At 31.5% G+C, this 26617-nt stretch overlaps 1 protein-coding gene and 1 long non-coding RNA gene across 2 annotated transcripts; one reads left to right on the forward strand and one right to left on the reverse strand.

Moving 5' to 3' along the window:
• Positions 1-1570: 1570 nt before the first annotated feature.
• LOC132759210 (mitochondrial glutamate carrier 1-like) lies at positions 1571-23142 on the reverse strand. Its single transcript, XM_060750942.1, has 10 exons — positions 23058-23142; positions 14955-15040; positions 11834-11968; positions 11311-11366; positions 9874-9964; positions 5528-5646; positions 4704-4903; positions 4154-4256; positions 2961-3036; positions 1571-2518 (listed from the first exon to the last, which is right to left on the reverse strand). Exons 2-10 carry the CDS (start codon positions 14969-14971, stop codon positions 2374-2376), a joined length of 942 nt encoding a protein of 313 aa, XP_060606925.1. The 5' UTR covers positions 14972-15040; positions 23058-23142; the 3' UTR covers positions 1571-2373.
• On the forward strand, positions 19348-22174 carry LOC132759214 (uncharacterized). Its single transcript, XR_009629681.1, has 3 exons — positions 19348-19932; positions 20981-21096; positions 21319-22174. It is a non-coding gene; the product is annotated as an uncharacterized LOC132759214 (long non-coding RNA).
• Positions 23143-26617: the final 3475 nt, after the last annotated feature.

The raw sequence follows: 26617 nt of genomic DNA on the forward strand, positions 1-26617 counted from the left end.
GGCTTACATAAAGAGAAATATGGTAATGGAAGCAGATCATCATTTGAATAACACTAATTACATTCGATGTACTTATTCAACAAATGAAAATGCTTTAATTTGGAATTTTATGACTGTATATTTACCTAAAACTGTTTATATTTTGCCATTTGAATTTTATTTGTTTACAAGATCTTTCTTTTTTTGGACTTTTGGAGAAAACATGACCACACAACAAATTAAGAACAACAGCTCAGCCAATTTGATGGTTGATGCTATTGGGAAACAAGAGGGCCATGATGGCCCTAGATCGCTCACCTGAATTATCAAACTCATCCAAACAATTACCTAGACAAGCATTCTGACCAAGTCTCATGACAGGTGAGTCAAAAATGTGACCACTACAGTGTTAACAAGGATTATCCATATTTGAGCAGTGCGACCTAGTTTTTTACCCAGGTGACACATATTCAAACTTGACCTAGAAATCATCAAAACAAACTTTCAGACCAATTTCCAGGATACTTGGATCAAAACAGTAGCAACTAGAGTGTTAACAAGATTTTTCTATTTTTAGCCACGGTGACCTAGTTTCACATGCGATTTCGAACTAATCCAAGCAATTACCTAGACAAGCATCCTGACCAAGTTTGATGATAATCGAGTCGAAAATGTGACACTAGAATGTTAACAAGGTTTTTCCATATTTGGGCGGTGTGACCTAGTTTTTCATCCAAGATGACCCATGTTTGATCTTGACTTAGAAATCATCAAAAAAAACTTTCAGACCAATTAACAGAATATTTGGATCACAACAGTAGCCACTAGAGTGTTAACAAGATTTTTCTATTTTTAGCTCATGTGACCTAGTTTTTCATCCGAGATGTCCCATGTTCGATTTATTCCAAGCAATGACCTATTCAAGTTTCCTGACCAAGTTTGATGACAATTGAGTCAAAATTGTGACCACTAGAGTGTTAACAAGGTTTTTCTATTTTTAGCTCCTGTGACCTAGTTTTTCATCCGAGATGACCCATGTTCGAACTCATCCGAGCTATCACCTAGACAAGCATTTTGATCAAGTTTGATGATGATTGATGCAAAAATGTGACCGCTAAAGTGTTAACAAGGTTTTTCTATTTATAGCTCCGGTGACCTAGTTTTTCATCCGAGATGACCCATATTCGAACTCATCTGAGCTATTATCTAAACAAGCATCCTGACAAAGTTTGATGATGATTGGGTCAAAAATGTGACCACTAGAGTGTTCACAAGGTTTTTCTATTTTTAGCTCCTGTGACCTAGTTTTTCATCAGAGATGACCCATGTTCGAACTCATCCAAGCAATTGACTAGACAAGCATTCTGACCAAGTTTGATGATGATTGGTTCAAAAATGTGACCACTAGAGTGTTCACAAGGTTTTTCTATTTATAGCTCCTGTGACCTACTTTTTCATCCGAGATGACCCATGTTCGAACTCATCCGAGCTATCACCTAGACAAACATCCTGACCAAGTTTGATGATGATTGGGTCAAAAATGTGATCTCTAGAGTGTTCACAAGGTTTTTCTATTTTTAGCTCTTGTGACCTAGTTTTTCATCCGAGATGACCCATGTTCGAACTCATCCGAGCTTTCAACTAGATAAGCATCCTGACCAAGTTTGATGATGATTGAGGCAAAAATGCGACCGCTAGAGTGTTCACAAGCAATTGTGGACGGCCGGACGGACGACGGACGACGGACATTCACCGATCCTAAAAGCTCACCCTGAGCAAGCTCAGGTGAGCTAAAAATTAAACATTTTAAACAGCTACCATTGGTTGAACAGTTACTTCCCTTTTAATATAACATATAAACTTTCTCTGTCACAAATATTTCTCATATGATTTATATTTTATTCATTCAAAATATTTAAATGTGTTCTTTGACTGCAAAAAGACAATCAAATACACCACTTAAAACATGTACAGTGGTTTTAACAACTTATGCCATACATGTATGTTAATTCGAATCCACAAACAAGTTTACATATAAAACATCTGGTAAAAATGATATCAAATTATCATTTTTAACAAATTCAGTTTCACAAAATAATAATAAAAGTTATGTAGCAAGCGAATAATATGCGAGTGAGAAAATAAAAACAACACAAAAAAAAACTTAACAATGTCGGTACTTCAGATCTGTGCTGTGAATTAGAGGAACCAGTCTTAAGATGCTTCTCAATGATTGGTTAATTTCAAGTTGTAAATAGGAAACAGCCAATCAGAGAAAGACAAAATTTCAGACTGCTTCCCCAACTCAAGATAATCACTTTGGACCCTGCTTGTGTCATAAAATATTGAACACAGTCCATTCCTTGTAACCTTGTACCATATGCTTGTACCATTCTACTGGCGTGGGTATCCAAGTAAATATTCCGCCACTCCGAGATAATAAACTGTCTGTGCTATACCAAACAACGGTGCTATAACCAGAATCCTACACAAGGCTCCCTTAAAAAATGCCTTTGGTCCCTCGTTGGCGTAAACCTTTCTGTAAGTATAAAAATAAATGAATTAAACATATAACAATACTTTTACAGATTTCATAGAAAGCATTTATTATTTTGTTGGGGGGTAGTTTGATTTCAAGTCACACCATCACTTTGAAGATCATAACTATGTTAACTTTAAAGTTTTACTGGTAGAGGATGACACAAGGTGGCAAGAGTTGGCATGTAAGTAGGACAACTGGTAGTTTGGTTTGAAGTCAACAAACACTCGGCCACAGATGCCCCAATAGTGGAATTAAAATTTTCTTTTATAAACATTCAGGTGTTTTAAACCTTATGTAGCCATCAGGTATAGTATTTCCTATGCATTTTAGAAATCTCTCTAGCAAAACTATTGTAATTTCATCAAATTATAATATAATAATAATTACATATAATTAAAGTTCTTGCAACCAAAGCGTTAATACTTTTTCTTAAACTAACCTGAAACAATCAGCTATACCATCATAAGTCTGTTCACCATGACCTTTGTGTATTGTCTGTAACCTTGTTTTTACAACTGAAAATAATGATAAACAAGAGATCCTGAACCTGACAATCAACAAACTTTGTTGAATTATGTCATCTGCATAACTTTAATTCTTGTTCGCCTTTTTTTTGAAAAAAAAAAAAGGAGAAAATCCCGAAAAAAGCTTTTTTGCACATCTGTGAAAAATTTAGCATATTTTTTATACACCTGTTAAAACTTATTGATTTTTTCTTCTTAATAAAGATCTTAAGTTAGCTTAACTGAAATGAAATCTCTTAGCATATTCGAACCATTTTTTAGTTTATTTCCTCAAACTAACCACTACTTTGTTGTGTCATACGACCAAATTTGAAACATGGTCATGACCCCCAGTGTGACCTAAAACTCACACTCCATGATTTGATAGGTATATCAGGATAGGCAAACACCTTATCTACTAGGTGGATAAACTATGGTACACAATAAACAACATTAATATTGCTGTAAGTTCTGCAAGTTTAAAAATCTGCAGAAATTGTTGACTTGACAATCCACACCCTAACAAAGCAAAAATATTTTTGCCATTAATAACTTACAATCAAATGGCTTAACTTGCCATCAAATTAATTAACTTACCATCAAATTGATTGAATAAGCATCAAATCAACTAACTTGCTATCATATAGATTAACTTAAAATCAAATGGATTACCTTATCATCAAATGAACATACTTACCATATCAAATGAATTAACTTACCATCAAATTAATTAAATTACATGTGTACCATCAAATGGATTAACTTGCTATCAAATAGATTAGTTTAAAATCATATGAATTAAGTTACCATCAAATGAATATACTTATCATCAAATGTATTTAACTTAGCATCAAATGTATTTAACTTAGCATCAAATGAATTAACTTACCATCAAATGGATTAACTTACCATCAAATGGATTAACTTACCATCAAATGGATTAACTTACCATCAAATGAATTAACTTACCATCAAATGGATTAACTTACCATCAAATGAATTAACTTACCATCAAATGGATTAACTTACCATCAAATGGATTAACTTACCATCAAATGAATTAACTTACCATCAAATGAATTAACTTACCATCAAATGGATTAACTTACCATCAAATGAATTAACTTACCATCAAATGGATTAACACTAAAGGAAGCTACACAGCCTGCTGCACAACCAGATATAAAAGAATGGTAAAACACTGCCTGGTTACTTCCCTCTCGTTTTTTACCCTTAAAATATATAAAATTCGCTGATCATAAATCAATTATTTTATTCCCATACAACTGACTTATTGTTATCCTAATGTCTTCACTATAACACAGCATATAGTCTTCTATTCTTGGAGACCCTCAATGTAAGGCTTTATACTAAATAAAATCTTTTGGGCTTTAACCAAAAAAACCCTAAGCTTATTAAGGGCAACTTCTCAAGTACTGGCAACCATACTTTTAAAGAATGTATTTGAATATACATACAATCCTGGCTGTTATTTGATTTTTCAAGTAAAAAAACAAACAACAACAACAAAAACATGTTGGCATTTTTTGTCTAATGTGATATTGATAGGCTATATTTATGCAGACAACAGTTGGTTTTTTTTTTTGCTTCAAAAATTCACAATGACAAAGTATGTGATTGAATTAGACTTATATTTGAAACTACTGAATTGCACCTACCATTGCATTAAGATTGGCAAACAATGGGAAATATATAGCGGAGAATGTGACATCTCGAAGCAAGGTGGCCCCACAACCCTGGTACAATCCTATCAAGCCTTTTTTCTTGATCAACTCCAATGAGATCTGTGTAGCAGAGAGTCTTGGAGCTTTAACTTTACCTGCTACAGCATCACCTTCAGCTGCCATGTCAACTCGCGCTGTCATGAAATTATAATATAGACAGTACAATAATATGTCAAATAGGCATACAAAATTACAATTTTCTGGGAGCAACAGCCTCAGTTTATCGAATGGCACACATCTTTTTCAACTTAAAGACCAGTATTCACCCTATTCCAAGTTTCAAACCTATTTTTAAAGCACAATTATTAAAGAGATATAGTTGCGGAAACTGCTTTCAGTTAGTACTTGAGCTGAATCCTCAATTATTATATGTGATTATTGTATGTGATTACACAATGTAAATCCTCAATTCTTAATTCAAAATCTAATGTCTTCCCCTGCTTGGGACAGTAATTTTATTACAGCCTGAAAAACAGCCTTTCTTAACTGTAATACAAATACATATGTATGTTAATAACAGTTTGAAAAATTCTTATACAGCACAAATTCTCATTTTGCATAAGTAACTGAAATATTTGTGTCATTCAGTCTAAAATATGAGCAGGTGTAAGTAAACATTAATGATTTCATACCTTTTATCATTCTATAAATTTCATGTTTATCTAGAAAAGAAAAAAGAATTTCTATCTAGTTTTACTCAATATTTTTTTAAAAATATTTTTATACATGTACATCTATGTAAGATCAAAATGACCTACCACTTCTACCAGCATCCTGTAACTGTATTTTAAGAAGCTCCATCGGTGTTGTAATTACAATCTGACACATTCCAGCCCCAGCGCCAGCCAGTAGCTCCCGGGGTATTGTCAATGCATTCCTGGAGAAAATAAAATCATCTTCATTAGATAGTTTGGTCAGAAATCACACACACGATCATTTATACATGTACCCAGGCCTTGTGTTCACAAAGAAAAATCAAGATCAAATGATCATAATTTCATTACTTTATAAAACTAAAATTGAATATATTTGGCTTAAATGATACGGTTCATACAGTAAAATGTATAAAAAATGCTGATTTGCAAAGACCTAATCCTATTTTTGGGGTAAAATTCAGGAATGACAATACAAAATATAAGAATAATTTGATCAAATTAAAGATCAATTTTAGGATCAAATCAATTTTTGGATCAACTGTAAAAAATGTGTCTGTTCTTAAATTTCATAAACCTGCTATTTCAAGAAAGTTTGAAGGAGTTAATATGGAATGAAATCCAAGAGAGTAAGCATTAGTGAATTTATAAGTTTTGAACTTTGATCCTGATCTTTATTCTGACCCTCACAGTGAACAAAGGGCCATGTGTTTTTTGTTTTTTTTATACTTGATCTTTCATTTTGGTGACATTATAATACAATAACAGAAACTATCTTTCCCATTCCTTCTCACTTCCCCTCGGAGCGTTCACGTTGCTGAGAAGGCACAGGGCATCCGCAGAAGATTTACAGCTTGGCTGGTAGACAACTTAAACCGCCTCCTCCGTGGGCGTTAACTATGGAACCCCACTACTTCGTCAACAACTGCGGACCAGCTGCCGGTGTAGGGAAGTTGCCGTACAAAGTAGGCGCTTGGGTCGACGAGGACGGTGTGCTAGGGTGCGTGAGCCCCTAGCATGGTTAGACGGCTTGAAAGGCAGGCCAACTCTTTAAGGACATGACTGGTGACATGTCCGGGGTCCGTACTCGACAGCGCAAGCTGCATTTTGTGCCCGAAAGGGCGGATGGACCCTCATTAAGCTTTAACTTCATTCATTCATTCTTTCCCATTCTTCTTCAGTAACAAATATGAGGTTGATGATGGATTTTATTTGAGGTATACTCAAAATGCAATAAATATTTAAACAAGAGGGCCATGATGGCCCTGAGGTCGCTCACCTGTATATAGGCCCCCCAACCCCCCCCCCCCAACGTTGCAGGGCCAATTTAAACCAAGGGCTTTTATTTGCCACAAACTTGGTAGACACCCATAAGAAGATGTTTTCATGCTAAACATCTAAGCTCTAGCTCATTGGGCTTTTTAAAAGAAGATTTTTTTTAAAGTTTTTTTACTATACACATATAGTTAAACAATGACACCCCTGGGGCCGGGCCAGTTTTGACCCCAGGGCTTTTATTTGAACAAACTTTATAGACACTTACTAGAAGATGTTTCATGCTTAATATCTAAACTCTAGCTATTTGGTTTTTTTCAAAGAAGATTTTAAGTTTTTGCTATACACATATAAAAGAAAATCAATGACCCCCGGGGCGGGGCCAATTTTGACCCCAGGTCTTTTATTTGAACAAACTTTGTAGACACTCACTAAAAGACGTTTCATGCTTAATATCTTAACTCTAGCTATTTGGGTTTTTTCAAAGAAGATTTTTTAAGTTTTTGCTATACACATATAAGGAAAATCAATGACCCCCAGGGTGGTGCAAATTTTGACCCCAGGGCTTTTATTTGAACAAACTTGGTAGACACCTATAAGAACATGTTTGATGCTAAATATCTTAGCCATAGCTCTTTGAGTTCTTTAAAAGAAGATTTTTTAAGTTTTTACTATATGCATATAGGGAAAATCAATGACCCCCCGGGGCGGGGCCAATTTTGACCCCAGGTCTTTTATTTGAACAAACTTTGTAGACACTCACTAAAAGATGTTTCATGCTTAATATCTTAACTCTAGCTATTTGGGTTTTTCAAAGAAGATTTTTTAAGTTTTTGCTATACACATATAAGGAAAATCAATGACCCCCGGGGTGGTGCAAATTTTGACCCCAGGGCTTTTATTTGAACAAACTTGGTAGACACCTATAAGAACATGTTTGATGCTAAATATCTTAGCCATAGCTCTTTGAGTTCTTTAAAAGAAGATTTTTTAAGTTTTTACTATATGCATATAGGGAAAATCAATGACCCCCCGGGGCGGGGCCAATTTTGACCCCAGGACTTTTATTTGAACAAACTTGGTAGACACTTATTAGAATATGTTTCATGCTAAATATCTTAGCTCTAACTCTTTTGGTTCTTTAAAAGAAGATATTTTAAGTTTTTACTATATGCATATAGGGAAAATCAAAGCCCCCCGGGGCGGGGCCAATTTTGACCCCAGGGCTTTTATTTGAACAAACTATGTAGACACCCATTAGAACATGTTTCATGCTAAATATCTTAGCTCTAGCTCTTTGGGTTCTTTAAAAGAAGATTTTTTAAGTTTTTACTATATGCATATAGGGAAAATCAATGACCCCCCGGGGCGGGGCCAATTTTGACCCCAGGGCTTTTATTTGAACAAACTTGGTAGACACTCACTAGAAGATGTTTCATGCCAAATATCTAAGCTCTAGCTCTTATGGTTTTTTAAAAGAAGATATTTAAAGTTTTTTCTGCCATGGCAACCAGAGTTCTGCATGGAATTAAATTCTTTGAACAATTTTTAAAGGTGACCACCAAAGGAACATTCCTGTGAAGTTTGGATGAAATTGGCTTAGTGGTTTATGAGGAGATGTCATTTAAAGTAAAAGTTTATGGGCGGGCGGATGGACGGACGGACGACGGACGGACAGACGCCGGACGAAAAGCGATCACAAAAGCTCACCCTGTCACTTTGTGACAGGTGAGCTAAAAAAAAAAAAGATAAAATTTAAGGGCAAGAACCCATAACTAAATACTTTTTGGCCTATAATCAATGGTATACTACATGATAAAAGACAGCTGCATAAATGATAATTTCTATAATATTCAAATGTGCATTTTTCATCTAGGATTTTACATTTTTTTTTATTTGTTTCTGGTCATTACCCTGTGTAATGGGCATACACATAAGTAAAGGCCTTTCATTAAAGTCATTTAATGAATGAAAAAAATGGGCATTTAAAGATATACTATGCTCATCTTTTGGTAAAATATTTTTTAATGTGTAGAGTTTAAAGTGTAACATATTTCTCAGTGTGGATTCAAAAGATGTTTCTTTTCCATTTCCAAAGAGATTATAATATTTATGAGTTTTCTTTTTCAAATATCTAATTTGAGCATAATATATCTTTAAGTATGCATTTCAATAGAATAAATTTCTTTACAGGTTGATTAATAAAAGATCTAATATGTAATTGACTTAATGTCTACATTTATAATGCAGGCTGCTGCCATATATTGATTATCTCACATAGGAAAATTATCATTTTTCAGTGTATGATGGGGGTTAATTTTAGATATTGTTATACCTGTGCACAGTTAATGCTCAAGTATTGACATCCATTTGCTTCCATTTTAGATGTTCATGTACACACAATACAGTAATTAAGATTAATAATATCTGTCATATGTTGCTTTTTGGATCAGAATATCCATCCCAACGGGACCCGCTTATTGGTGGGCTTCCAAGGGATAGATATTCTGATGAGAACCATAAACTTGTGTTAGATATTTTTTCTTGCATATTCTACCATATTCCATCATATTTTAAATTCTTTACCTTAATAAAACAATTTTCCATGGAAATTTATGTCATTACACCTGTAACTATTTTCTTACAACAGCGTATGAAATTACAACTTCATTCATAACAGTAAAATTATGTCATCCTAAGCATGCCATTGTATAGCATGTGACTCATCTGGCACCATGCCAGATGACATTTCTGGCATGGTAAAACTAACAGAAACACCAGTCTGATATGCAAGAAAGTAAAATTTTCATATAGATATGATTCCATCACCCCTTTAATCAATATTCTATATCAGTATTGTTATCATAATTTTTATTCAGATTTCTCCAAATATAATAAACTTTTCTTGCTTTGATCTTGGAACTGTTCAAATCTTGTTGCAGCTAGGAGCATTATTATCAAAATACTCGGACTGATCAGCTACCATTATAGTATATTGACAAACCTCATGGTACTGAAACCTGGCATGCATCTATCCTCATATGGCTTAAAACTATATTAACATAGCCCTGTGATAATCACTATTACTGTTTAAAGTGATATAAAGTAAAGATAAGTTTTATTGAACAAAACACTCAATAAATTTTGTTTCTTAGAATAACATTTGTAAAACTTACTGGTCATTCTTCAACACATGTCTGAAGAAGTCATTGCCTACTAATTTGATGACTTTTTCTGGTGTAATCAGTAAAAGATTCACACCTGAACCTGAAATATATACAAGAGCGATCAGTGAGTCGCCTCATGATGGCCAATTTCATGTTGGGACAAGTTTTGTGACAGACGGACAGACAGATGAACAGTGCACAACTAGACTTGGTACTGATCATTCCTGTAAAGTTTGGATAAAATTGCGACAGTAGTTTATGAGGAGTAGTCCGGACAAGCTTTTGTGTATCTGGCAACACACAGAAACAAAAACACCTTTTTATCAAAGGGCCATAACTCGGCCAAAAATCATTCAACCGGAAAACCTGTGCAATATGCGCAAGGACTTGAGCTACAGATCAATCCTGTAAAGTTTCATTGAAATTGCATTAGTGGTATAAGAGAAGTAGTCCGGACAAACTTTAAAAATAAAAATTATTAAAGGGCCATAACTCTGACAAAAATCATTGAACCGGAAAATGCTGACAATATGCACAAATAGACTTGGTACTGATCATTCCTGTAAAGTTTGGATGAAATTGCACCAGTAGTTTATGAGGAGTAGTTCGGACAATTTTGTGACGGACGGACAGACGACAGAAAAGTAATCCCTATATGTCACCACTACGCCGTAGAGGCGACACAATAAACCATACTATCAATGTACAAAAAGAATCTCAATAGTGTGTCAAAACTAAGTTCTGGTTTCATATCTGTAATCATTTTACTCATTAGTTAAAAAAGTACAACATGACATTTATGCCAAACACACTTTAGATAAAAACATGGACAATATGGATCTATAATTTCATTTTTATTTTTGAACAGATGTAAAACATGTTTACCAGAACATACTCCTCAATTGTCATGGCAGATATAAAACAAGAGCATCACATGTGGTTTTAATGCTTATCTGTTGAAAATTCTAAGCTAAAAAGGGGCACAGCTCCAAAAATATTGCTTTCAGAATTATGCCACTTGTCCAACAACTGCACCTTGTAATAATAAGCAAGTATTCCAAATTTCATGTTGATAACTTTTAGAATGTTCGAATAATGGGCTACATTAATGTTTTTGCACAACAGCGACAGCAAATTATGCTGCAGCGATTATAATAGCCCAACTTTTCCTTCTATACAGATGAGATAATAACATATGGTATTTCCTATGCTTTATTGATGTAGAAAAATCCTTCAAATTATTTCTTCATTCAACACTTTATGGAAGCACCTATGTACATGCAGAAGTACTGCATTTTTGTAAGGTAGCTGTTAAAGTTTGGGTTTTTTTTTTTTTCATGAAATTCTTAACATACATTTGTACATATGTACTTGGTAGGATTCAAAGGCACAGTTGTGAGAACTAAAGAATCATTTCCATTTAACAACTATTCAATATTTTCTTACCTCTATACATTCCAAAGAATCCTTCATTTCTGAATGTCTTCTTTGCACAGTCAAATCTGAAATATAATCATGGGTTATGTTCAATTACGTACATTTCACACATAACATAATACTGTTGTTTCTATTTTAATGTCGCCTATTTTGAGGAAAACCTTAACTATGAAGTTCACAAGGGGTTTAATTATTTAGTAAATATCTTTGATAAGAATTTCTAGTGTAAGTCAATGACCTACCATTATGATCACTTAATGATATGTGAAGATTTAAATGAATATCTTCTGTGATTAATCAAACATAAAGTTACATGCAGAACCTCAATAAAGAGAATGGAAGTAGATAATTATAATTGTTTTTGCATTATAGTATAACAATGCACAGTTTCATTAAAATGCTTTGTTAATAATCACTCAGTCATGGTTATTTTACTACGCATCTGAACTCAGATCATGCATTATTCTACAACAATAAACTCAAAATTGATATCTATTCCCTAACTAACAAACATGGAAGGTACAAAACTTACAGACTGTTATACAGAGGGGTACCTCCTGGCCCAAGTTGTTGATTCTGTAACCGAGTTTTAACTAAATCTATCGGGAACACACATGTTACACCAACTAACCCAGCTATACTGCCATTTATAACCTTCGGAATTGGTCTGAAACATTCATGAAGAAGCATACATGTATATAAAGGATACTGAATGAGTGTAAGTTCAATACTGAATTTATTGAACGAGTTGGATAATATTATTTTATTCAACAACTGAGATTAAATTACACCAAAATACAATTTACTGGAATAGATTACATGAAAAAGGCATAATTTCATAAATTATATAGACCAACTCTATGATTTTCGTACAAACGCCTTTTATCAATCTGAAACAGCAGATCAAATTGTAAATCTTGATACACAAGATTATTTAAAATATCACCAATTAATATAAGCTATAACAAAGAGCCTTAAAGAAAACATTTCAATGCATTTTCTCTATTGGAATAAAGAAGACATTGAAAAAGAAAAACTTGAAAAAAAAACAAGTCACCAAATCAGTTTCTGTATAAACTACAAATGAATGCATTGCTATAATTGTTGAAAAACCAATCACACATTTATAATGACAATGCACTGGCATCAGAGCTTCAAGTTGTTGTCAGTTAATTATTTTTATGTGATATAAATATAATTGTTCCAGTTTGTTGATACAAAACAATAAAATCATCAAAAAATACACTTTCGTTCTTAGTCTCTTTCTATAAATTAAACTATAGAAAGAGACTAAGAACGAAAGTGTATTTTTTGATGATTTTATTGTTTTGTATCAACAAACTGGAACAATTATATTTATATGGCATAAAAATAATTAACTGACAGCAACTTGAAGCTCTGACGCAGTGAATCGACACCAATCTTTATTGTTTTCAATACAAATTTTTAATGCATTTTGTGCCAACAAATAAATACCTTTAAAAGCAAATTATCATCTAGCAACTTGCATGATTTTTGTTCTATCGAGATAGAATCTATTGAACATTTAATATAGGAATGTCAATTAACACAAGTTTTCTGGAACAAAATTCAAACATTTTTACTCTCTAAAGGTTATAAAATACCTCTAAGCCTAACCCAGGTATGTTTTGGTATATTAGGTAAACATAACACTGTAAATTTTATCAAATTTCTGTGTAAATACTTCATACTTAAAATGAAATATAGCAAAATTATACCACTTTTGAAAAATTAATGCCATTTCTCACATACATTGTATAGGATTAGAATTGAAAAAGAAATATCGTTAATACAAGAGAATCTACAAATTTTTTAAGAAAAATTGTCAAATTTCAGTAAAACTTAATATTTTAAAGACCCAAAACCACACAATTTAGACATATAAATATGCATATACACACAGAAAAGGAAACAATCTCCAGTTCTTATTCACTTTAATCCATAGACTAGTCCATTCTTTCTTTTTTCTTTTACTTTTTTTTAATAACTATTAACTTGTTACTTTGTAACTGACCTTTATCTTTTCTATCTTTTTGCATTTTTCTTCTTCTCTCATTCTCTATTTATCTTTCCTTTTTTACATACAAATTCTTTTCTCTCACTCATACTTATTGTTATTATGCACTTTATCGTACAATAAGCACTTCTTAGCACTCCTTTTCTTCTTTCAAAAACGTTTTATTAGAAGATCTTAAGATACAAATATACTTGTCATTATTTGAATTAATTAATCTGAAATTATCCTTTAATGTATTTAGTTACTATCATTTGAATGTTTATATGTATTATGATTGAAAAATAAAAGAAAAAAGAAAAAGTTCAATAAATTCAGTAATGTACCCAAACAAATATAATATTCTATCTATCACATACTCAAAAAAAGACTTTTAAAGTGAAAAAGAATAATCTTTTCATTGATGCCTTCAGTGTAATGCTAACATTTAGCATGTCTTTACACTATGTTGTATAATGCAAATGATGTTACATCATAATAAAATGCTTCATACTTCAAATATATGTTTCTTATCATTAACCACATCTTATTTGACAAGGTTCATAACTCTAGCACCAAATATTGAAAGAGACCCTTAACAATATCTCATTGCTTTTAGCAAAATAAAATATGAAATACTTAACATTATGAGATGTTGCTGACAGACAAAATTTCCTCTTTATCTGCAGAATGAGAAGACACTTGTCAAGACTTTTTTAAACACATCAACCACACCTGAACGCATTCATGATCAGGAGACACCTTGATATTTCCGACACAAGACTGCAGAGGAATTTATTTTAAATTCACAGAAGCTATGTCTTTGTAATTCCCCACTTAGAAACAGGAACTTTTTAAGTTGAATAATTTGTTGATTAACCTTTTGAGTTTTTCCTCATATAGACGTGTTTTGACAGCTTATTGTCCAACCCACTTTGAGGCCTCAAACAGTGAAAAAATGCCCTATTTAGGGCCCCAAACACTGTTTTTCATTTGAGAAATGTTTTTTATTTTGGGGGGTTTGAAGGGGGGCGGTAGTCCCCCTCATCGCCAAGAAAATTTTACAGGCTAAAATGGCCTCAGCTCGATCTTAAGGTGACGTGTAACCAACGATGAAAAGCCTTTTACTCGATCTCAAATATGCATTGAGAAGCTGCAGCACTTTAAAATTAGTTTTGATGGAAAAAAACAATGCAAAATAGTGATTTTTCGCAATTTTGAGACGTCCCCCATTGCCATGGTAACAGGAAATTTAAGATAAGAGGTTATGGTTTAGTGAACATATGTGCCATTTTTTAGTTTCATCAGTATTGAAGCATTTTTCATAGTTTTATAGCAGTTTGAACTTGTAACAGGAGGCTTTTCAATGAAAATGGCCATTTTTTCGCAATATGCTCATGGGGTAAAAGGTTTACAACCTTAGCTTTAATTTATATACCTTAATAGCTATAATTAATATACTAAGGGCTATATAATCAGTTTAAATAAATTTTAACAATTGTTTTTCTTTAGCTTTTGACTGTTGGTCCTCTTCAGAAAAAATTGATGTTTATAAAACCATTTTTTTTATACATGTAAGGGCTAAAAGAGATGTAATTAATGTATGATCAAAGTCTACTGATCACCGGAGTATACTTACATAAATGAAGTATCCATTAACACTTTTTACGACACTAGATCTCAGCTGACTTATCTACACTGTATTCAACTTGTAACCTTTATGATCTGTAATACACAACAATATATGCGGACATAAAAATCATATGTTATCATCAACATTATATATTCCATGCACTAGGCCAGATAATTGTTGTATTTGTTTCTTGTATGACAAATGAAAATTGTGTTTCTAATCTAGTACCCCTTTTGTATATTTCCTTCAATTTAAACTATAAATCCATAATATGATTTTGTTGCTGTTTTTGTTCCGTATTAACTTCATAAAAAAAGCTAAATTTAAATTTTTATGATTGGTCCCCCTCAGACAAACCTAAAAAAACTTCAGCCATCTTTTTGATTTGTATATACAATATTATCATTATCCAATTTATATAATTTAATGCTATATCTTTTTTTTTGAAACGAAACCCTGACTACATGTATATGTATATAATAGAAGAATGACTATCTCTCTTCAATGACTTAACTAACATATTGTTAAAATGGTACAAATACATATACATGTATCATACCTTAACATCTGACCTAATCTTGACTTCTTATCTTAACTAGATAGATGTCTTAACACTACAAATACCTTGTACCATCTAAAGCAAGATAAAAATCATTCCTTATGTTAATGTTTACAAACAATACATTAAAGGTATACAAAAAGATACATAATTTGTTTGCAGACAGCAGTCAATGTGTTTAAAAATTGTTAGTTTATTTTAATAACTTGAAACTACAATGTATTTCTATAGATAATAACCGTAACAATTCAAATATTAATAGGGATTATAAGATTAAAACCTGTCGGATTTTGTTAAAAAAAAACATCAACAACAAAAACAAAGAAAAATTTTGACCTTACAGTAATCCTTTAGCAGCTAAAATTATGTAATACACTTACCAAATTTTAAATCTGGAATGGTCCAATTAAAGAGTAAAGGATTATAGTATCAAAGTACAAAATAATACCTGTCTGCTAAAAGCATACTCCACTTTTCTCAATGCTGGATAGTTCAATAAAATTAAAGTCAACAAATACAATTTTGAATTGAAATCTTCTTTTTTTAGAAAAAGGCAAATATTTTAAGTAAAAAAGGAAAATATTTTAACAAAACTGCTTTCAGGATAATATTTGCCCCTTACAAATTCATTCAAATTTTCTAGTGAACAAACATTCAGGGTTTAAAGTGAATCAGAATATCTTTGATATTGTTTGAGAAATATACCTGAAGTTGATCTAAACAGTTGACCAAGAAATTCAAAGTTAAAAAGGGGCATAACTGATAAAAAATATTATAGTTGTCATCCCTTTAAAAATGCATTCCAATTTAAAAATGTAAGGAGTATTCCAAGTTTAAAATGATTAACTTCGACAGTTTTTTAGAAACTGACCTTAGAAGAAGAAAAAATAAGTAAAATGAGCATAGCTTTACAAAAATGAATTTAAAGATTATCTCAGTGTCCTTCTGAAATGTTGTCATATCATGACAGTGAACATGTTTATCAAGTTTGAAATGAAAAGCTCTTAATATTTAGTATATGCTTTTAATATATACTCAACATCACTAATTCCGCGTCATCACTTATTTCTCGGTAATGGCAAATTTTTATGTGAATAGTGTTAAAATTGGTCAGAATTGACATATTTTATTCATACACCTAAACAACAAAGATTTTGTGCAAAATATTTTAAATCTATAGATTTTTACGTAAAACAAAACAACATTTTACAAACTTCTGCAAAAAGCAACAATAGTCTGTTAAATTTGTGCATTATACGTCTGAAACAATCATCATTTTCTAAATGTTCTTGTTTGTTTACAAAATAAATTTTGAGTTACAATGTCAAGAAACTTTAATATTTAAAATTATATAAAATAACATGTAGAAATTTTAACTGAAGCATAAAACAAGAGGGCCATGATGGCCCTGAGGTCGCTCACCTGTATATAGGCCCCCGGAGCTGGGCCAATTTTAACCCAAGGGCTTTTATTTGAACAAACTTGGTAGACACCCATAAGAAGATGTTTCATGCTAAACATCTAAGCTCTTAGCCTCTAACTCATTGGGTTTTTTAAAAGAAGATTTTTAAGTTTTTACTATACACATATAGTTAAAAACAATGACACCCCTGGGGCAGGGCCAGTTTTGACCCCAGGGCTTTTATCTGAACAAAATTTGTTAACTGAAAAAAAAGTGTTGCTATTTAAAGAAATGCTGTAAGTTACAGTATAATCTGACAGGTGTGCAAATTGTCACTCAAGGTCACTCAAGTTCACGCAAGCTTTTGCTGATGAAGTGTAAAAATAACATGTCTATTTCGTCATCAGAATATTTGACAGGGTGATTAACATTGTACATGACTTTTTTTCATGATTCGGTGTATGCTTTCTACACAGAGGCATACAAGGAGCAATAAAAATTGTCAGTATACAGTGTGACAGGGACATTTTGTGCAAATTAGGAGCTGTTAAAATGGATAATGCACAGTATTAGGCATAAGTAGTAAGAAAATAAATTATGCAAATTAGATTTTTGAGCAGCCAATAAAAGATGTTTTGCCTGCAATTAATATAAGTACCAAAAATAATGTTTTATACACTAATTATTCAGAACGCCGAGGTGAGCGCAGTAAATTTGCAAGTATTGCCCCAGCACTGCAGTGGTATTGCATAGAATGCTCAAAACAAATGTGTCACTCAACATTCTGATAAGAGCAAAGTGAGATCGCAAGGTAAGAATGGCCCTTAGCAACTCGGTAGCATCTCCTACAATGCAACAGGAGTGGTATGGCACAGCACTTGTACGCAGGCCTGCTTGTACAGAGATTGTGTGGCGTCTTTGCTGCGTTTACACTGTGTGTGCACGGCGCTATTATGGAGCTTTACTATTTTAGCGCAGTGTTAGCTCCGCAAATGAGAGCGCTGTAAAAGCGCAAAGAACGCAATAAAAGCTTAATCTGAACGCAGACAACTGCCAATTAAAATGACGTAAGAACACATTACACAGCGTGGATACTCCATAGCAATGCCATGATCACTGTGAGGATGCTGTGAAGACATTTTTGAGTCTCCAGGTCATCGAAAATATCAGATTTTTCTTGCCATCTTGTGGCGCTTTGTTGAATTAATCAATGCCATGAAAACAGCATGACATTGCAGTCTAGTATGACAGGGCCTAAAGGAACCGCAAGTGATTAGCCTTTGTCTGTATAAAGTGCAGGCCATCCTGCACTTCCCTGCATTTTGACAAGGCTATATATAATACTGTATTTTCTTTATTTGATTTAATTCGTAAATAAAACATTTTAAAACTCAAATAGACTGTTCTAAATTCAAAGCAAAATGCCAAAAGTATAAAGCTTTAAGGGTTAATTAATACAAAGAAACAGGATATAAATACATGTACTTCATTACTTTGAGACACACAAAATAACCCACCAAAATTATACATTAACACACAGAAACCTAATTAAATCTATCAAAAACATGTATGGTTCATTCTAGTTCTGGCTTCCAAAACTTTAAAAGCCGCTTTTTAATATTTTTGTTTTTCATCTGATGGGGCATTAAAGTTTTGGATTAGGCCCATTACGAAACCTAACCAGAATAAGTTCAATAACATAAGTTGATTTAACCTTATTTTTCACTTGCAAATACCCTTGTCCCAATCAATTCTTGTGCATTTTGCAATAAAACAATTATTTTAATATTGTTCTATACCATTTAATGTATCAAAATATTAATACCGTCATTAAAATTGCCTATTTTAACTGCAAAACATCAATTACGCCGAGTACAGTCGGCCATGACATTTAGGTGCCACACGAGACTTCCTATGACGTCATTCATGGGAACCGATTAGAGTAGAGTCGTGTACTATATTTCGAACATCTTTGTTGACATGATTTCAATATTTATAATTCAAGATAATGTTTTTATTTATTTTCATTAATTTTTTAGTACTTAAATATGATTATATTATTGAATACAAAAGTCAGTAAATCACCTTTTTCAAAAAAAGTAATTTATAAAAATGTTGGAAGCGCATGGGTTCGTAAAGGTCAATCTTGTAATCACGTGATCAAACATTTTGGCAATATGGCGGCCAAGTGCTGAATTTTTTTCCTGTCAGAAACTATTAGGTAGTTTATGTTTGTACTAAGATTAATATTTGTCCATCCTTGGCTTATCAACAGATTATATATAGTTTTATCAAGGTATGCTTCACATTACTTCATGGCATGTTTGATGAATGAATACGAGCGTGTCTGATTCCTGGCACAATTATTGGTGGACTTTCCCTACGGGTCTGTCTATTCATGTCATGTCATAGTGTATAAACGGGTACGCTAACCCAGCAAACACCCGACGTTGACTCAACGTTGGATCAACGTTGAAAATTGGTCGCGACGTCGGCGACCTTCACACAACGTCAAACCAACGTTGAAACCCCGACGTCTAACAATCGTTTCATTTTGACGTCGACCCGACGTCGGATTTTGGTCGGTAATCTGACAATTGGTAAATTTAATTTATAAAACCAATATATATAAATATAAGCATAAACAGTGAGAATTTTAAGTTTCTTTAGAAAGGGAAAATTATAAATTTATTTGCCTAATCAAAACAACAACAGTGTCACGTGGGTGGCTACCGTACGATATTCGATAGGTGGCGCTCGGTAAATGGATAGCCGCAGATCAGTATAATATATATTTGCTCTATTTTCTTTTTAATAATAACTTATCTCCTCGAATTAGTGAAAGAAGATTGTTAAATAATTAACAAAGAAGTTGTAATCATTTTTGTGGGCTTCATTTAATAGTGGTAAATAATCTAGTAAATTCGAATTGGAGTATTATCGGATTTGAAATTCAATTGTATTGGCGGACAAAAACGACGGGTTGACAGACAAAGTTGTATATTCCAAACAAATAGAAAAAGGTAGGCAAACTTTATACACTGTTTTTAATGCTTATTTACCGCATGTTTGCATGGATTCGACGGTTAATTGATCATTGTAAAGTTTGACTGGTAAAACTTAAATTCACATGATTTCGCGAGATAAATATTTTCGTTTCCTCGTTAGAGCACTTTATTATTTGCTTTAGAACAATTTGTGTTATCGGATCATTTTTTCCCACACTATATCGCCATTGCTAAATTTTTTTTTGCATAATCAATGGTAATGGTAAAATATACTAGCAATTGAAATCAATAAAAGGTTTAATGCAGTACGTTAATTAGACTCTATTATTCAAATGCTGGCATATAAAATTTCCTCTTATTTCTTATCAACATGATTTTTTTTATGAGGGGCCAGTCATTTACACATGTATCAGATAACTGTAGGGTCTCACGCACAGTTTGATTTTGATGTCTGTGTAGTTGTGTAACTACAGGTTGTTAAATTGAAGTATTTTACCCATGAGCATACTTTAATAGTGTTTCTTATATTATGATTATGATTCATGGCATTTTATCCATGTAAATGATACAAATGATACAACTTTGGTAAGATATATCTGAAACCACATTGTTTTCGACTACTTATCTTTTCATTAATGTAATAAGACAACATATTATCAGTCAGTAAACACATTATCAAGGTTATAAATCAATAAAAATAATAGTTTGTTAATTAGCCTGCTTATCAAATATAGTGAAACAAGTTATATGCTCATATCATAAAACATTTGTACCCTCAGCCAGTCTGTCCTTTATACTCTTAGCAGATCGGATCATGCTGGGCAGAGATATTATATCTATAAAAATGACAGTAACATGTGAATTTCTTTGATGTTGTAGCATTTATATAAATTATAATAAATATAAAAAATATCAGTTTCATATTAAATTTTGCGCAGGCAAAAATCGTAATTTCTTACTAAATTTTCAGGTCATACTTAATGAAAATTAAATGTGAAGATTTTATCAGGTTTTTTTTTTCGTAAACGTGCTTTGATAATCGTAATATTGTTTTGTCTTTCAGTGAATATCAGAGATTGTGAAAATTATGATAAATTCAACAACTGTCGAAAGTTCAGAGGAGGAAGATAAAATTATTAAGAGGAAAAGAAGAAGAAAAAACACAAGATTTTGTGACAGGTATATTAAAAATATTACATTGATCACGAAGCCATTTTTATCAAAATCAATGGATATATAGGTACATGAAACTACATGGTTAAAACTAAAGTAAATAAAAAATAAGCCTCTTTTGTTAAAGTAGTTGGAGAGTTTTGTCAGAATTTCATTTATTTGTAATATGTAAAAGTGATTAATTTCTTGCAATTGTAAGTGATTATTTGATTTATTTTTAAATTTCAGATAGTGTGAATGATGATATCTCAGGTTGGAGACGGTAAAGGTTCAGATTATGATATGCTTAAACTTTAAAGTATGCCCCAGATCGCCATAGTGGAGGTGAAAGAAGAATGCTAATTGAGATATATGAACATTGATTTGTAGTAATATCAAATTATTCACAATATTGTTCCATTTAACATTCAGAACAAAAAGTACAAAGAAAAATATACAATCAGTGAGTTGGATAGATGATTGGAAAATCCCAACCTCAGGGTGATCGGTTCAGTCGGAAATAAGCCTTGGTGATAAAAGAAAAACATGCATGAATGTTAACCATAAAAAATGTCAGTGTTAATGTTTATGAAGAATTTTGTATATCTAAAACATGATTATTTAATACATGAAGCGTTATTTACGTACATACTGTCAAGTTTAATAGTTCAAAATACATTATGTTAATGTTACATTTGTTATAGTACCACATTTATTGTTTTGTACATGTGATTCGTATTGCAAATAAATTGTTAAAATTATAAGAATGCTTATTTGTTTACCCTACTAATGAGCTTAAAATGAAAAAATCATATTCCAAAAAGTTTGAAATGAGGTTAAATCATGGTCAGATAAGGTTGGATTATGGTCAGAAAAGGTTGGATTATGGTCAAATAATGGTCAGAAAAGGTTGGATTATGGTCAGATAATGGTCAGAAAAGGTTGGATTATGGTCAGATAAGGTTGGATAAGGGTCATTTTATGACGTTGTATAGACGTCGGATTCTGACGTCTAAAAAACTTTCAAATCCAACCTTCTGCCAACGTTTATCCAACGTCAGGGTCTAACGTCAGTACAACGTTGGTACAACGTCTTTTGTTTGCTGGGAAAGACGGGCAGCACTAAATACCCAAATATACCCAAATATTGCCTTAATATACCCAAATATTGCCCAATTATACTAAAAATAAATGTTTAATACTAAAAAAGTGCTGTTTTAATCATGAATACAATATACACTTTCACTAAGATATTATCAAACATACCCAACTATACATTTTCCTATCATTGTGTTTTGAACCAAAATACAGTATATGTACTCCATTAAAGCTATTATTTTTTTTAATAACATGGACACTTGTATATGATATGAAATTTCAACAAAATTACACCAAAAAAATGTAAGTGTAGACAACAAATATCATACTTGATTTAAAATTGCAAGTACATTCATAAAGAACCTATATTATATAGTAGATAAGCAAATGTCACAACTTTATTTTCTTACATCTTATAGGAATGAATGAAAGTTATAGCAGGCTAAGTCATATTTTTTTATAAATATTTATCTATTTCTAATTATAATCTATGTTTTATACAAACAAAAATAAATATTGCTATATTTGGGTGTATTTGGGTATATTTGGGTATTTCGTGCCGCCAAGCTAGGTCCATTCATGCTGCCATGTTCAAAAACACGTTTTCTTTAATTTACAAAGCATTCAACAATGACTCACAATCATTCCAATTAATGATATACTAATGACTTAATGACGCTGTAGTGAGATTAATATTGATTCATGTTAATGATTTGATTTCAAGGTTAAACTTTCAAAATATCCGAAAACTATTCCACTTTTCAGTCCCTGTACAGATGCCCAAAATATGTATCTAAGGAAGTCACCTCACAAGAAACAAGTGAATCATTAGAATTAATAATCATTTACAGGAAAAGAATATTCATTAAAGATGAATCCAATTAGTTTACCTTAATTTAATCTGCGTTATTGATTTAATCCGGCAAGTAAAGAGTTGTTCCCCTTTATTAATTCGTTCTAATTATTTTCGTACCCTCCATTATCCTGTCAGCGATGTATGGAGACACCTGTTCACTAAATATCTTAACCTTTTTCTCTTTATCTATTGTATTCTAATGTCCGTGTGACTAGTTACGCATTTCAACTTCTTTTTAATGGCTAGCAATCATTTACTTGACAAAGGCCTGGTAAAAGTGTTGGAAATGTGATAACTTTAGTGTTAGGGGGACGGTATACTTTGCAGACGACTTTGCAGACAAGTTAAACATAGAGGGATTTTGCAGACAAGTTAAATAAAGAAGGATTTTAGACTTTGCAGACAATATAGATTATATAGCTTGTCAACAGGTCAAACAATTATGCTGTTGATCAGTTGGTAAGCTGTGTAATAAAAAATTTGATGCGACAAGCTGTGTAATAAAAATGCGGCCTTCGTGGTCAATTCCTACGCATCAAAACTCCAAACCGGTGTTAAATAGCCGATATACACCTCTCAGGCCGATGTTATTTCTTAAACAAACAATAACAATAATTTTCAATATATAGAAAAAGTATTTAAAAAATAATCCAAGCCCTATTCTATATAATACACAATAAATTAAAACATGTACTCAGACATAAATGTTTCAAATTTGAAGTATTTAATTAAAACATTTTAAATAATTCCTCAGTGAAAGATATGTTTGTATATATATCTACATTTATATAAAGATAGATACAGACAGACTTTGCAGACAAGTTAAACATAGAGGGATTTTGCAGACAAGTTAAATAAAGAAGGATTTTAGACTTTGCAGACAATATAGATTATATAGGGGATGTTTAATCCCTTGTCAACTGGTCAAAAGGTGTGAATGGGCAATGGTGCTGTTGATCAGTTGTAAAACAGAGAACAATTTTGCAGACAATATACACAAAGAAGGAACTTGCAGACAATAAACATAAAGTAGGCCTTACATTTTGTTGCAACTTTATAATCAATTTATCTATAATCAAATATATGTTTTGATAAAATATTTTTTTTAATTGTTATTTAGGTTAAATATCATGCTACATACAATTCTATAAATTTGCAAAATTATTTTTTTTCAAAGCTTTTTTTTATCTTTCTTATCTTTATTGTATTAGCTATAGCTAGTTCTTTACATATTAAAACATAAAAAAAGTAAGTAATGAATAAAACAGGGTAATATTACTATAAATATCATTGTCATTAAAGATGTTTTACCAAGATATCACATAGATAAACAAATTGAATATAGAACAGAACAGAACATACGTTTTATTTAGACTTGTACATAGTACATCGTCATGCATATAGATAAATAAAACAATTATCACGTCACGTGGTCATGGTAACACAAAGTACAATATGATACTTAGAATATATAATAGAATGTACATTGTTATGAGTAATAAGTAAATATTTTCTCAATCATAGCAGTAATAGAAATACTACTGGCAACCTCACAGGATATTGTATACCATATTTTACCCAGTGAGTCTAACCATCCCACTGAAAGTAAAACTCCCTCCCGATAAAGGCGAAGGATAGATGTTAACCAGCAGCAAAACTAAATACTTATTAAGCAGTTTCTTTCTAGATAGAGAACAGTATCATTAAAAGTTATACATGTTAACACACAAATATCATATGATAATGTATCAAATAAGAGAAAATACCTTTATTATTTAAGAACAATGCATGATTACACAACCAAACATGATGTTATAATATATGAGAATTGTAAAAAAAAAAAATTATTTTCCAAGAGGATGTTAAAAAATCAAATATTTAAGAGAGTATTTCTGATTGCCAAACTTTCTTTAATGTATCTTGCTAAATTCATCAATAAAAGCTTGTTTGAAGTTTGCAATAACTGAATAAATTTGAACATCGATGGTCTAACATAAAAATATTTTTTATATATGTCTTACGAATATTATTATAACAAGGACAAACCAGAACAAAATGATATTCATCTTCGATATCAAGGGTATTACAACATACAACATAATATACAACATGTATTGACACTTTGAAATAACAATAAACAAGGTACAGATCATTTATTACTAATTGGTTCACACCTTTTAATCATAATGAATGTCATAAACAATACCAGGGACAAAAGGTCATACCAATACATGAATTAGCTATAATAAATTTAAAGTAAAGAAAATAATTATTGATTAATAATTAATTAATTATTACCAAAAAAAAAATTACTGAACATAATAGAATTTGCAATCTTCTAATAAAGGCAAAATATATAATTCATTTTAAAAAACATTTTGAATTTGATCATATTTTAACTTTTTGCCGCAATAATGGGCCAAATTTAAAATTTTTTAAATTTTTCTTCAACATAAATTTCCCTTTTTAAACCAAGGGGGACGGAACAGTATTTAATACAAAAGGGACACTTTTTTCCCAGAATTTTGGGAAAGAAAAAACATTAAATTTTTAAACTGCCCTTTCTTTTTTACAACGGTCAATTTTTACCCAAAAATTAAATTTTTCAGTTCAAAAAACGACAGTTTTTTAAAGTTTTTTTGAATAAAAATCACCTGACAAAATTAAAAAATTTTTTATTTTTTTAAAAACCCTTAATCCCAATTTTAATTTTACAAAAAGGGGCATAACACAAATTTTAATTTTTTTTTTGTTTTAAAATTTAAAGTAGTTTTTTAAATTTTAAATTAGGAAATAATCAAAAATTAAATTTTTAATTATTTTCCCAAAATTACTAAAATAAAGAATTTTTTTTATTAATTGTTTTAAATTCCTTGTTTTGAAAATAAAAAAAAAAATCTTTTATTTTTTACTGTGACAATTTAAAAAATACTAGTGCAAAATATGACCTTTCAATGTCCCCTTTTTTCTCATTTTATTTTTCTTTGATTTTTTATGAAATTTTTCATTTTAAAAAGAAAATCCTATTAAAAAAACCCACAAAAAAAATTCTTAATTTGAAACACTGGGGGACATTTACAAAAAACTTTAAAACCAATTTTAACAGATTTTTTGGGAAAATTTTGGTTCAAAAAATTATACATTAATTTTTTTTTCCTTAAACAAAAAGAATGCAAAGCTTTTTGCAAAATAAACCCCAGTAAACAGAGTTATTTTTTCAAAAAAAAATTGAGAGACAACATTTAATTTTCTACCGTAAATAAAAAGGGTTGTATTTTGAGGCCATCTGGTATAATTTTGTCTATATTTCTTTCAATTCCTAAACTGTCTAATAAGTAAACTTGGTCATTATGGAACAAGGACACTACCCAGTGGTCACTGTGGGTATGATGAATTTGACATGCTGGTGATTGTTCAATAGGATCAATTTAGTAATCCATCTATTTTCAGTGTCATTAAAAAAAAGGAACTTTTTCAGTCAACTGTAATCCATGTATTGAAGTGCCAACTTGTTTTCTTAGTAGTTTGTTTACAGCCTCCATATGATGAGAGTTAAATTTTCCCCCTTTTAAAAGTGCAGATTTGTCATCATTT

This window comes from Ruditapes philippinarum, unplaced genomic scaffold, assembly GCF_026571515.1.
Source record: "Ruditapes philippinarum isolate M1 unplaced genomic scaffold, ASM2657151v2 ctg602_1_1_1_1, whole genome shotgun sequence".
In the NCBI taxonomy this organism is placed as follows: Eukaryota; Metazoa; Mollusca; class Bivalvia; order Venerida; family Veneridae; genus Ruditapes; species Ruditapes philippinarum.